General features: G+C 42.0%; 1 protein-coding gene across 1 annotated transcript in view; it reads right to left on the reverse strand.

The window, feature by feature from the left end:
• The window catches only part of LOC110488886 (protocadherin Fat 4), a 100,009-nt gene that overhangs the window by 38,826 nt on the left and 47,199 nt on the right, over positions 1–13,984 (reverse strand). The window contains exon 2 of the mRNA XM_021561327.2: positions 3,980–4,111. Within this exon, the coding sequence (XP_021417002.2) occupies positions 3,980–4,111 (132 nt within the window). The remainder of the gene's footprint in view (positions 1–3,979; positions 4,112–13,984) is intronic.

Consider the following 13,984-nt stretch of genomic DNA (forward strand, 5'->3'; position numbering starts at 1 on the left):
AATTGGAGTAGAGGACTGGACGTGGTATGACAACTGAATAACAGTGGCGACAGATTTGAACATTTATGTTTGTGCTGAGCACAATACCAGAGCAGATGACTCTCTCCTGATGTCTGATGCTAAGTGAGGGAAAAAAGTAAATTTCAAAAGCTACTACTTTTCAACAGAGGAATTATGTTTTGACTTGTCAAAAGCTAAAAACATCTTTCATTTCAGGGTGATTTCAAGGGTACTTTTGATCTTGACAAGATACAATAAAATGGAGTTGATGCAATAAAATAAAGTTGATGTATCTCCCATTTAGTAAGTAGTAATAGTTTATTGCTAGTTTATCAAGGACAAAAACCTCATCATTATGAGTTACCCCCATTGCAATTCCAGAGAGCCCATTCTCCTTCCCAGACCTACAGAGTGGTACATTTTTTTGTGAGAGGTCAGATTGAGGCTGTGTTCATCTAACAGGCCCTTGTCATCAATTCGAATGCTGGATCTGGGATTCCCATCAGCCACCTGGGCTGCAAACTGGAACCAGACACCCTTCGTCTGCTAATTAATTCTCTGATAGGGTTCAAAATGAGAGAGGAGGAAAGGGAAAAAGAGGGGGATGGGAGAGGAAGGATTAGAGGGTTAAAAAAGAGGTGGAGGAGTGAGGAAAGAGGGGGAGTGGAGGGGAGAGGAAGGAGTAGGGGCTTAAAAAAGAGGTGGAGGAGTGGGGAAAGAGGGGGAGTGGAGGGGAGTGGAGGGGAGAGGAAGGAGTAGGGGGTTAAAAAAGAGGTGGAGGAGTGAGGAAAGAGGGGGAGTGGAGAGGAGAGGAAGGAGTAGGGGGTTAAAAAAGAAGTGGAGGAGTGGAGGGGAGAGGAAGGAGTAGGGGGTTAAAAAAAGAAGTGGAGGAGTGGGTAAAGAGGTGAGCGGAGGGGAGTGGAAGGAGTAGGGGGTTAAAAAAGAGGTGGATGAGTGGGTAAAGAGGTGAGTGGAGGGGAGAGGGTAGGGGGTTAAAAAAGAGGTGGAGGAGTGAGGAAAGAGGGAGAGTGGAGGGGAGAGGAAGGAGTAGGGGGTTAAAAAAGAGGTGGAGGAGTGGGTAAAGAGGTGAGTGGAGAGGAGAGGGTAGGGGGTTAAAACAGAGGTGGAGGAGTGGGGGAAGAGGGTGAGTGGAGGGGAGAGAGTAGGGGGTTAAAACAGAGGTGGAGGAGTGGGGGAAGAGGGTGAGTGGAGGGGAGAGAGTAGGGGGATTAAAAGGAGAGAAGAGGAACTGGGTCCATCGTCTCCCGCTGACACTGACCATTCCCCTGACCTCCCCTTGTAAAAAGACTGACTAGTTTACAGCCGTCCCAAGGCACAGAGGGAAGAAAGAGGGGGGTGGGGGGCAACAAATTAAAGAGCAGGATTCCCGGGCCAGACTTGGGCATAAGGAAACTAATTTAGCAGATGAGTTGCAGCAGCAGCGCGGGGTGAGGAGAGAGACTCCTAGAGCTGTCAAGAAGCAGCCTAGTCCTGAAACAAGATTAGGCCGTGTGAGCCAATCACAAGACAGGTGTTAAAAGTCCAATCACAGCAACGTGTTGAGAGGTGATGTGTACTAATGCTTCTATTTACAATCCATCAATCTAAACTGATACAGTCATTTAAGAACTAGATTTGTAGGTGATGCACAGTACCAAAAGAAGGAACTTTCAAAGTTATGCTCCCCCTAGGACTGTTGATTTAGTAAATGACTGTGTATTCACATGTGAGGTAAATACACAGTCATTTACTAGGCTTTAGTAACTGTCTTGTAGGAACTAGCTTCAGTCACGCACATTTGCATTTTCAGCAGTCTTTTTGGCTGTTACGTTGTTATTTTGCTTCTTTAGCACCCAGTGTTCTAGATACTTTTCTTAGTTAGGCTTGCTATGGGTACCTGCATATTTTCCACTCTGTGTCAGAATGCTAATAAAACGAGAATGTTCTCTCCAAAAATACAAAAAGTGCAGCTTTTTTTTCGATTCTTTCAAATAATCAGGTGAGAACCATTTTCTACAAAAGAGGCCTTCATAACAGGAGAGAGCAAAGCTTTAATCTTTTTCTTTTCCAAACTGAATGCAACCGCTCCCTTCGTTTCGGGAGTAGCGAAAAACGGATGCATAGAAACAGCATTTTAATATGCTCACACATGACTCCCATATGTAGCACTGTTAAATTGGGTGGGATTCAGCCAGTTAGCTGGCCAACAGCTTGCCACGCCAGGTTACGGTTCCGTGGATCACATGGGGAGTTCTGAAAAGGGCCTGAATGCATTCCATACGCTTAGTGCCAGCGCAACCTGTGCTTCCTGCGTTAGGATGTGGGCAGAAATTAGCCGACTTTATCTGGAGTTCAGTTTAATGATCATATCTGAGTGCAACTACTTTGTCCGAGGCTGCGTCCCAATACTCTAAACAAGAGCCTTTTCCAACTATAATTTCCTTCATGACCAATAATAGGTAAAATGACTGGATAGGTTTCATCATATTGCTTTCCACTTTCAGGTACTTTTGGATCAGTGGTCATGAAGGAGAGGAGGCAAGGGAAGGCAGCTATTTGATACTACTGGAACACAGCTCAAGTCTTTCTTCCCTTTGATTTTGACTATGAGGAAAAAGTGATAAAGAAAATAACGGAAACCGTCCAAGTCCATTTCATTTAAAATCCTTGAAGATCAGAGCTCCGAGTTCAAGTTCACTTGAGTCCAAGAGAAGTTACTCAAATGTCCTTAAAACGCCCTATTAGTCAAAATATTGACCTGACTCCAGGATTTACAGTCAATGTTCAATTCCGAATACAATGACCATTCCAGAAATGGACTGTGCATGATTTTTCTCACATTCTAACTGGCGAGGTTGGTGAGGTAACAGCTGTGTAATAAAAATGTGTGGCCTCATAAGTTAACGTTAAGTATGAGTGCATATTCTCTCACACACTAATCCCTCCTCACAATGGCCCCAGTTCTTTCCATTCAGATCCCCTGTCTCATTGGCAGGGCCAAGGAACCGCAGGCCTTGGAGATGCTGGGAGGACCTGATTTTCGCTCAGTGCTGGATTTTATGTCCACATCCTGCCTAAGCTGCGAAAGATGGAGCCTTTTTCTAATCAAGGGTGAAGTCAGTGATGTAATGTGAACTACAGAGGCCCGCAGAGGGACAATCTGCCTGGCGCGAGGAGTCAATTGTTAGCTGCTCTCCTCAGGGCTCGGTGACACCTGTGGCCCCTAGCCATCTCATGTAACGTCAAAAACACGTGATCACTGGGGACAGTGTGTGTCTGTGTGTGTGAGCAAGAAAAAGTGCTGTAATTTCTCCAACTACAAGTTGTGGTCACTGGTGTACCAGACAACCTCAAGGAGTGAGGGTGCACGAGCACTGGAGGCCCATGCGCCCATCATCGGTTGTCCAATTTTTGACAGTAACCCTCCAAAAAGTCATTCATAAACCTTTTTCATTTCCATATGTACTAGGATTCTAGTGTTTGTTTCTTGGGCTTCAGGAATGTGACTGATCAAACTGCATTACACGAGTGGCTGTGGTCGGATACTTGGTAAAATAATTGCAGAGCGCATTAATTGGACGGAATTCTTATTTAATTTTTGGGATATTGGAAACTACGTTTCTACCTGCAGCCACTTTAAGAAATCCCTAAACAGAGGCTCACATCTGCTCATTTCCAGATTTTCATTTCCAAGTTCCTATATGCAGATAAGAGCAATGCAGTATATTTAGGAGGTTGAACGCTTTACATTTAAGTGCGGCACCAGATCTAGTCAAGATGTACATAAAAAAAAACATCAATTTTGATGGTAACACAGATAACGACGGTATGCCTTGTACATTTACTTTTTGTAATGGCTGCCTTTTGGCTGATCCTTCCCTCTAGCATGGGGGACGGGGACGGGGGAGTTATCTGCCAGAGTTCCATTCAAATAGGCAGAAGACAGAATATAGAAAAGACCAATCCGTGGAGACTTTACCTCATCTGCGTCTGTGGCTGTTAGCTGCATTATCTTGAAGCCATCACTGATGTTCTCTTCGATGGTCACGTCAAGAAGATCGTTCGGGAAAACAGGTGGGTTGTCGTTGACGTCCTGGAGCGTAATTTCCACCTGGAGAGAAAGAAAAACACCACCATTTCCATGAAAACAGTGCCAAACTATGCCTGCTATAGCCGTTAGGTTCACTGCGAAACGTCCTGCTCACATTTCTGACAGATATGCGCCCAGCAGGGACAAGTGATCATTCTTCCACTCTTCATAAAACTGCAGAGGGCTGAGGAGAGGAGAGTTACTGAAATGTCAAGTGTTTCAAATTCACGTTCTGAATAGTCTTATTTTGATGTCAAGTGTAGAGATCAATGGTAGTTTGATGCCAAATGTAGAGTGTAGTTATCAATGCATTAGACTGGGACAGTTCCGTCGAGAGGGAGCTGCTTTATGGTTTTACACACACGTCTGCACAGTGTACAGACAGTATTCAACTACTGCCTGGAGATACACACTTCTTATTAGTGTTTTACACAACCCAAAACCATTCTGTGGTATCTTTAGCATAATGAAAGAGAGAGGTGAAGGGAGAGAGAGCGAGAGAAAGATAGAGATATTATGGTGTCAAATTGTGTCGAGCCCATAAATATTAAATTTCCACTCATACTCCACAATCCAATCTCATCCCCTAACCCAAATATGCATTTCAATGCCAGTAAACAGTGTTCACTTTGAATCATAACAGACATTTCCGTTTGCATTCTTTGTTTATTGCTTCTATAAATATGGAAAAGTCGGGTTTGAATTCTCCAGTGTTGCCAAATCCATTAATGTTGACAGTGATTATGGTAATTATTTGCCTCTATGCAGTCTTATTCAGTCCTACAGTTGAATCTGCCGCTGTGCGGGTTGATGTGTGTTGCTGAGGCGCAATAGGCCCCAAAAACAATATATATACACCTTTTGGATCATTTGTATATTGATATTGTGCTGCTAGATATTACTGCTCTGTTGGAGATAGAAAAGTAAGGATTGAGATATTACTGCACTTTTGGAGCTAGAAACATAATCCTTTACATATTACTGCATTGCTGGAGCAAGAAACATCGGGCTGTCCCAACAAAAAATGATCTTACTCGATCGAGAGTCGTGGGTTCTTTCGACGAATCGATTGGTAACATTTTTTAAACATGTCTTTTTCCATATATAGACTATATGTAGGTTACTGAGGTTGTCTGATGCTTTAAGCATTGCGATTAAAAATTAAGACACAAATTACCAAAGAGGGAGCCAGAGATCAATATAGTCTAGCCAGAAGAAAAAACCCTCCTCCTCCCGCTGTGCGCTGCTGCTGGCCTTCACAGATTCTGACACTAAACTCCTGAAGTTGCCAGTAATAGGCTACACCAGCAGTCGACAACCTTTTCGATTTGGAGTGCCAAGTTATCATACCATTTCTACTGATCTGCGTGCCAGTTATGATTTTCATATGAATATTTTCATGGAACAGTTTCATTTCATTTATGTCTTCATATCTCAAAATAATTTAGAATAGTCTTCATATGTGACCCAATTCAGGAAACTAGGCGTATGTCGCAAATCACGACTTCACAGGAGCACCTTTTGAACGTAAAAAATATATTTTTATGAAAATGCTTTTTTTGGCAGAAATGCCTTCTTGAACATGTGAACTTTCATGTGCCTTAATATCAAAGGTGTATGTCATCTGTAAATACAAATTGTTAAATTATTAAATTGTGAGCCTAATTGGTTTAGCCAAAGAAAAAGTCAGCAACCTTCCCGCTAGCCATGATTGGCTGAGATAATGATTGGGCTGGACATGCCGAGAGATGAGTTTGGATTGGTCTGCGGTGTTGCATCTTGTGTCTATAAAATGAGCTGCTCGTAATGCGTAAATAATCCTTTCTACTGCAGTTTTCTTGAAAGATATGTTAGCCATGGACAACTGCAAATATGTTGCTACTGCTCTCAATAACATTGCTTCCCTGAATTTACAAGGCGCTATCGACCAAGGTCAGTGGGAATAAGTTGTGATGGACTACTTTCTGGATGACGAACATGCCATGCAATGCTGACTCTCTCATTTTATAACGAATCAGTGGAACATAACGGGCCAAACAAGCTGTGCAAACTAAACAGAAACAACACAGGATGTCTTATAAAAGGGGTGGCAGTCTGCCGTGAAGCTTTCATCCATGTATACAGGTAAGAATCTAAAGCTAAAGCTTGCTGTTAGCTAGCCAGCTAGAGTTTGATGGTTGGCTTGCTAACTAAAAATGAACCTAACGTTATTTGGTTAACTTTAGTTTGCTATGACAATCCGTTTATATTGTTAGTAACGTTACTCTATGGATTGGGATTATAGTTAATTTTTTAGCTTGCTAGCTAACGTTAACATGACATGTCTAAACAAAAGATCCCAAGTTAAAGCTTGCTGTTAGCTAGCTAATTTTAGCTGAGGTTAGGTGGCTGGCTTGCTAGCTAACATTAACTTATGTGAATGAAGTGTGTGTAACGTTAGCAATGTTTTCTCAGAATTCCATTTCGCATTGCTAGATATAGCCTAATGTTAGCTGGCTAACATTGAACTTATTGGTTAACTTTAGCTAGCTATGACAATTGGTTTGTATTGCTAGTTAAAGCTTGCTATTAGCTAGTCAGCTGACGTTAGATGGCTGGCTAGCTACAGTAGCTAACACTACCTGAATGAACTGTGTGTAGTGATGTTATCTCTGCCATTTCGCATCTATTGTATAATAAATCTGAAATGTTTATGTGGAATTTGTCTTTCAGCATTAATCAGTAAAACACGCCTGACTAATCCACCAGTCATGCAGTCATCAAAAAGAGAGCTGGCCCAAGCAAGCAAAGGCAGCAGCGCAGTCATCAACTACATGCACCCTTTCTTCACCAACTACGGAGTTGGGAAAACACATGTGGACCTGAAATGTGATAACTTCAGTGGCCAAAACAAGAACAGGTTTGTGCTCTGGTATTGTGCCTGGTGGAACATGTACAAGCTACACCACAATCTGGACTTTCACTTCCTGATCACAGGCCACACAAAGTTTGCCACTGACTTGTGCTTCAATCTCATCAAGCAGCGCTTCAGACAGACCAGAGTGAACACTTTATCTGAGATTGCTGGTGTTGTGAAGGACAGCACTGTGACAGGGGTCAATATCCCAGAGCTGGTTGGACTGGAGGATGGTATGGTGCTGGTGGAAAGCTATGGCTGGCAACAACACCTGACTCCGTACTTCAGGCCGCTGGCACAGAACAAGCAGTACCAGCACTTCAGGTAAAAAATTATTATTTGTATGAGGTTATTCTTATCTAAACTTGGGAGGTGAATTGATGTGGTGCAGGGCTGTAATGTCTTCTGATTTTTTTGTTATTCCCTGTTTTACAGCTTTGATGCTCTGGAGCCGGGTGCTGTCTCCAAGGAGCGTTCGGACTGTCGGGACCAGGTTTCAGCTGCTGCGCAATGCTGACATCCTTCTTTCCATAGATGGTCTGCCAGTAAAAGCTCCACCTGGACTGGACACAGCTAGACAACATCTTTTTGACAAGATCAGGGAGATTTGCGACAAAGAGGCTATGGACATCACATGCCCTGCACCAAAGTCAAGGGCAGGACAGAAAAAGTCTCTCCGAATATAGATTCCTTAGTTCATGCGTGATTTGGACGGTCCAGTCATATGTTGCTGCAATTGTTTTGTGTTATCCTGCTGCTCAGCCACTTTACCCCTGATTACATGTGCATTTGAAGTCGGAAGTTTACAAACACTTAGGTTGGAGTTATTAAAACTCGTTTTTCAACCACTCCACAAATTTTGTATTAACAAACTATAGTCTTGGCAAGTCGGTTAGGACATGTACTTTGTGCATGACACAAGTAATTTTTCCAACAATTTTTTACAAACAGATTATTTCACTTCTAATTCACTGTATCACAATTCCAGTGGGTCAGAAGTTTACAAACACTAATTTGATTGTGCCTTTAAACAGCCTTGAAAATTCCAGAAAATGATGTCATGGCTTTAGAAGCTTCTGATAGGCTAATTGACATCATTTGAGTCAATTTGAAGTGTACCTGTGGATATATTTCAAGACCTCAAACTCAGTGCCTCTTTGTTTGACATCATGGGAAAATCAAAAGAAATAAGCCAAGACCTCAGAAAATTTTTTTCCAATTTCCAAATGCCTGAATGTACCACATCCATCTGTACAAACAATAGTACGCAAGTATGAACACCATGGGACCACACAGCCATCCTTCCACTCAGGAAGGAGACGCGTTCTGTCTCCTAGTGATGAACGTACTGTGGTGCAAAAAGTGCAAATCAATCCCAGAACAACAGCAAAGGACCATGTGAAGATGCTGGAGGAAACGGGTACAAATGTATCTATATCCACAGTAAAACGAGTCCTATATCGACATAACCTGAAAGGCCGCTCAGCAAAGAAGAAGCCACTGCTCCAAAACCGCCATAAAAAAGCCAGACTACGGTATGCAACTGCACATGGGGACAAAGATTGTACTTTTTGCTTTTTGGAGAAATGTCCTCTGGTCTGATGAAACAAAAATAGAACTGTTTGGCCATAATGACCATCGTTATGTTTGGAGGAAAAAGGGGGAGGCTTGCCAGCCGAAGAACACCATCCCAACCCGTGAAGAACAGGGGTGGCAGCATCATGTTGTGGGGGTGCTTTGCTGCATGAGGGCCTGGTGCACTTCACCAAATAGATGGCTACATGAGGCAGGAAAATTATGTGAAAATATTGAAGCAACATCTCAAGACATCAGTCAGGAAGTTAAAGCTTGGTCGCAAATGGGTCTTCCAAATGGACAATGACCCTAAGCATACTTCCAAAGTTGTGGCAAAATGGCTTAAGGACAACAAAGTCAAGGTATTCAAGTGGTCATCACAAAGCCCTGACCTCAATCCTATTGGACATTTGTGGGCAGAACTCAAAAAGCTTGTGCGAGCAAGGAGGCCTACAAACCTGACTCAGTTACACCAGCTCTGTCAGGAGGAATGGGCTCTGTCAGGAGGAAGCTTGTGGAAGGCTACCCAAAACAGTTGACGCAACAATTTAAAGGCAATGCTACCAAAAACTTCTGACCCACTGGGAATGTGATGAAATAAATAAAAGGTGAAATAAATCACTCTCTACTATTATTCTGACATTTCACATTCTTAAAATAAAGTGGTGATCCTAACTGACCTAAAACAGAGCATTTTTACTAGGATTAAATTTCAGGAATTGTGAAAAACTGAGTTGAAATGTAGTTGGCTAAGGTGTATGTAAACTTCCGACTTCAACTGTAGATGTGTACCTCACTCAGGTTTCAACTCAGGTTGCATGGCCTTAACTTATGTATGGAATACTATGTGATAGGTGTGTGTGTAACAGTATATAAAGTATGCTAATGTGCTGGTGTGAAGGCATTTGGGCAGTGGTGTAAAGTACTTAAGTAAAAATACTTTAAAGTACCACTTAAGTTGTTTTATGTGGTATCTGTACATTACTTTACTAAATATATGTTTGGCAACTTTTACTTCACTACATTCGTAAAGAAAATAATGTACTTTTTACTCCATACGTTTTCCTTGACACCCAAAAGTACTTGTTACATTTTGACATGAAAATTGTCCAATTCAAACACTTCTCAAGACAACTTCCCTGGTCATCCCTACTGCCTCTGATCTGGCAGACTCACTAAATACAAATGCTTCATTTGTAAATCATGTCTGAGTGTTTTAAGTGTGATCTGTCAATAAAAATAATACAATTGTGCCGTCTGGTTTGCTTAATAATAAGGAAGTTGAAATGGTTTATATTTTTACCTTTGATACCGAAGTACATTGTGCCCCTGGCTATCCGTCAAATTATTATACTTTTTTTATATACAATTTTAAATACAGTTTAATATAAGGAATTTGACATTATTTATACTTTTACTCAAGTATGACAATGTAGTACTTTTTCCACCACTGGATGTGGCTGGGGGTTATAGCAATTCTTTCACATGATCCATCAATTTAGACAAGTGTATCTGGGTAAGCATCATCTAATATCTAATATTTATCAAATATTTGTATCTGGACACTTCTGTTTACCTGGAATGTTTCCTTATTGTAGGCTACTACCACTTTCAGTCTTTAGCACATGACCTCATGTGAATCCTTAAAGAGATGGGTGGGGCTGGCTTAAGAGGGTGTGAACAATGCTGAATGGGTGTAGACAAAGTAGAGCTCTCTAGTAGGTACCAAAACATTCAAAGGCCCTTTTCTCAAACGTGAGTTTACAAACGTATCAACTTTCAAAGCATAATTACTTTCCCATTGTTCCTCAAAAATGCAGTGTATGATATACAATTTTGTAGCTATGAGTCTCTACTTTGATCCAGTGTAAAAAACAGAAATTCTAATTTTGCTACATAAGAATGAATCCAGGTGGTGAGTCACATATTTCAAAATCAATGTCATGTGGTTAATCAAAATTATATCTAAATGAAAATGATACAAATCTAAAAGTAATTTCTATTGCCATTGCCAATACGTAAAAAATAGCCTACATAAAGCCAACAAATAAAAACATTGCAGCGCGCAAGTAAAAAATATGATACAAATCAATATCCTATAAATCATATTGGCTCTGCATGGCCAGTCTGCAAGGAACTTGAAACATTGTATCAACTATTAACTTGGGTCAGGCCTGAAGCCTGTGCTAGCAAACTTGCAACATTGTATAAAATATGCTGGGTCCTCAAGAGTTTCCTGTACCAGTGAGCTCCGGAAGAGACAGACACAGCTGTAGGCTATTTGCACAAGGGATAAGAAGTAATCAGGCAGGCCTTTTTTTATGACATTTCCACCGGATCAGAGCATGACATTTTTTCCTCTTTCATGCTGAGTGGTTATCGAAAGGGAGAGAGCTGGAAAGATTTTTCAAATAGACACATTTCTAAGCCTACATTCGTGCAAAGGCCAGGTAGGCCTAGTTCTATGCGTAATCAGGTGCATGTCCTTACTCAAGATTGGCAGGAGCGCTCCAAACAAAAGACAATGAATAAATTGAAAATGGAATGAAATAAATCAAAAGTTATTCCTCACAAGTGTAGCCCAGGTTGTGCGCTCTGTCCATTCCTACACTAAAAACGGTAAGACTGTAATAATTAATATATTGAATGCATTAACAGAAATGATCGTCACCAAACAAACATTGGTTTGGAATGGTGGGCCATTCCTGTGGCCTCCGCAATGTATTAGTCGACTCAGACAGGCATGAGTCAAACAGGTGTCTCGTGTGCCACACATATATATATATATATATTTGACACTGGTTGCCAAAACAGCCTATCGACCAAACAATCGTCCAGTCGACTAAATAGGGCCAGCCCTAGTACGCGACCAACTTTGCATCACGTCCACGAACCGAAGTTTCCCCCACAGGCATTTACTATGCAGACAATTGGCTTCAAGGCCGCAGGACCACCAAGAGGGGGGAGATACAGGAGTCTATTCATGCCTGCCATTGACAGGAAAAACAGACCTCACGTGCTCCTGCAAATCCACTCTAAAACAAGCCGCATGCAGGATCTACGAGTAAATGCCACCCTCCAGACCCTTTTCAAGAGCTGCAGCTCATTACAGATGACCCAGTTTGAAAAGCTTTAAGACGCCTGGACAGAGAAGGGCTTAACATATTGAATTGAGATCCTTCTCATTGATGACTTGAGCACTATCATTGCTTTGCTATAACTATTTTCATTCACACATTCCAAAGCCAGATGAAAATTGGATTTGTAAGTCTGAATCTTTACTAACGCTGTCCAAAACCAAGAGCAGTCTTGAAAAGACTATGATTACAACGTGTCTCCACGCTGACCGCTTATTAATCTGATTCTGAATCAGAGTTTTTGGACTGTTCAGTGGTCTCTGTCTGGGATGAGGATGTGGTGGATCTGACCTTGGGTCCAGATAATTGGAGAACAAGACTTAACGCGGGGGCCTCGCCGGCCATCATGGCTGGGGCGCCATTTACAAGGTAAAAACAAGACGGGAGACGACATCACTTGCAGAGCCGAGGGACTCGGCAAAGTCAACAAACAATGTATATTTATCTTCCAACCCATGTCCTCTTGACGTGTAAAAATGCAAGGTCCAGTTCAGAGGAGTGAACTAATTAGAGAAGATGTGCGGTTATGAGAAATAATTATAGTTTACATTACCCAAGCTCCCCTGGGTGAGAGATATCAAAGACGCTTTGGTGAAAAATTCATCGGAGGAAGATGAAGCGAGGTCTGGAGGGAGGAAGGAGTTGTTTCGTTCCCCTGCTCAAACCTGTCACTCAGGCCCAGACGCCCCGGTGTGATACAGGTGAAACACATAGTTTTACAGGGGAAAAGATTGTGTTTCAGGCCACTACTATTTCGAGTTGCAGCTGCTAACTGGCTGCTATTCTCCATTATTTATGCCTGCCATGAATGATTCACAGGCCGAGCCACTCCTGAATGCTGTTGATTATGATACCTTAAGTGGCCGAGGACAATTTGCCAGGGTCTACGCCCGTCTAAGCCTGCAACTTGGACAGATGATTTCTTATCCAACAGGAATTGTTCACACAGTCTAGTCGGTCAAATCGATAAATCAAGGGCACATATTTCTTAACACAGTGAGGTGGTTTCCTATTCCTCTAGATGATTCATAAAATCCTCCATGTACCATTCCATTCAACCTTCTGGCCAAACATTCTAGCCCTTAGCCAATTATGAGAGAAGAATTGCACACACTTCATCCATTGAGCTACTAGGAACCTTGCGGGATTTAAACACTTCATAAGCTCAATTTGCAGTCTCAACAAGCCATATCTTCAAGCAAAAAAAGGCTGAGACTGCAGACACTGAACGGTTTCACTCCCTCTCACTAACAGTAACAAAATGTACTGAAACAGCCACTCCATCCTGGTGCGCTTGAGCCGTGTGGTGCACGGTGAGGAGAAACACAGGACCTGGTTTCCATGGTATAGGCATCGCCTGCATCCCTGAGAGCACACTACATTTCCCTTCTAATCATCCTCATATTGTAAAAGGTGGAACCACTGGGAGTGATTCACACACACTCTCCCCCCATCATACCTGCAGCCGTGCCAAGATGACTGCACAGAGATGGGGGGACGGGGGACGGGACGGGGGACGGGACGGGGGACGGGGGGGGTCATGGAGGAAAGACATTACCCCCTATAGTCAGTACACATATTTTGTGAGTTAGTGAGTCAGTCAGTTTTCTACCAGTGGAAGGGGCCGCTAATGAATTAACTCAATGCTGGTCTGCATTAAAGATGAGTAATAAGCTACACATCAGTTACTCCTACTCATTACTGTGATCGCAAAGACTCCACCTGAAAAGAGTAAAAGAAACATCAGCAAGGTAACGTCTTTCTTTTCTAACACTATAACTTCTGATGCAACATGTTGGAAAGCCAAGTCTGGTTCAATTGATCATAAAAACTGACAGGGGAAAGGGGTGTGTCTCGTGTGGAGAATAATCCTTTCAAAATGATTACAGGTCTCATTAGACATTGTTGACAGCTTGAGGTGAAAGTTCTTAGAAGTATCGACTTCCAGCACATCATTTTTTGTCCTTTTGAAAATTGAATAATTCCATTCTACATAACCCAAAAATTATTTTGTAGCAGTAGTGTACTTGGAACTAATGTGCCGAAAACCTGGATCACCAGGGCTATTTCACTGTAACACTTCATCATAGCACCAGGCCAAAATCATGAGCAGTTAAAAGACATTACTCAGACGTTGGCTTTGAATAAAATAAAGGGTACAAAGAATGTTTGTATCGCCAGAAAATGAACTCGATATTAAAACCTTTAAAACGTGTTGATTCTATAAAAAATTTTAAAAAATAAAAAATGTTGGCGGAGGCCGACTGCACTATTTGTTTTCAGTGA

The sequence above is a fragment of the Oncorhynchus mykiss genome, chromosome 14 (assembly GCF_013265735.2).
Source record: "Oncorhynchus mykiss isolate Arlee chromosome 14, USDA_OmykA_1.1, whole genome shotgun sequence".
NCBI lineage: Eukaryota > Metazoa > Chordata > Actinopteri > Salmoniformes > Salmonidae > Oncorhynchus > Oncorhynchus mykiss.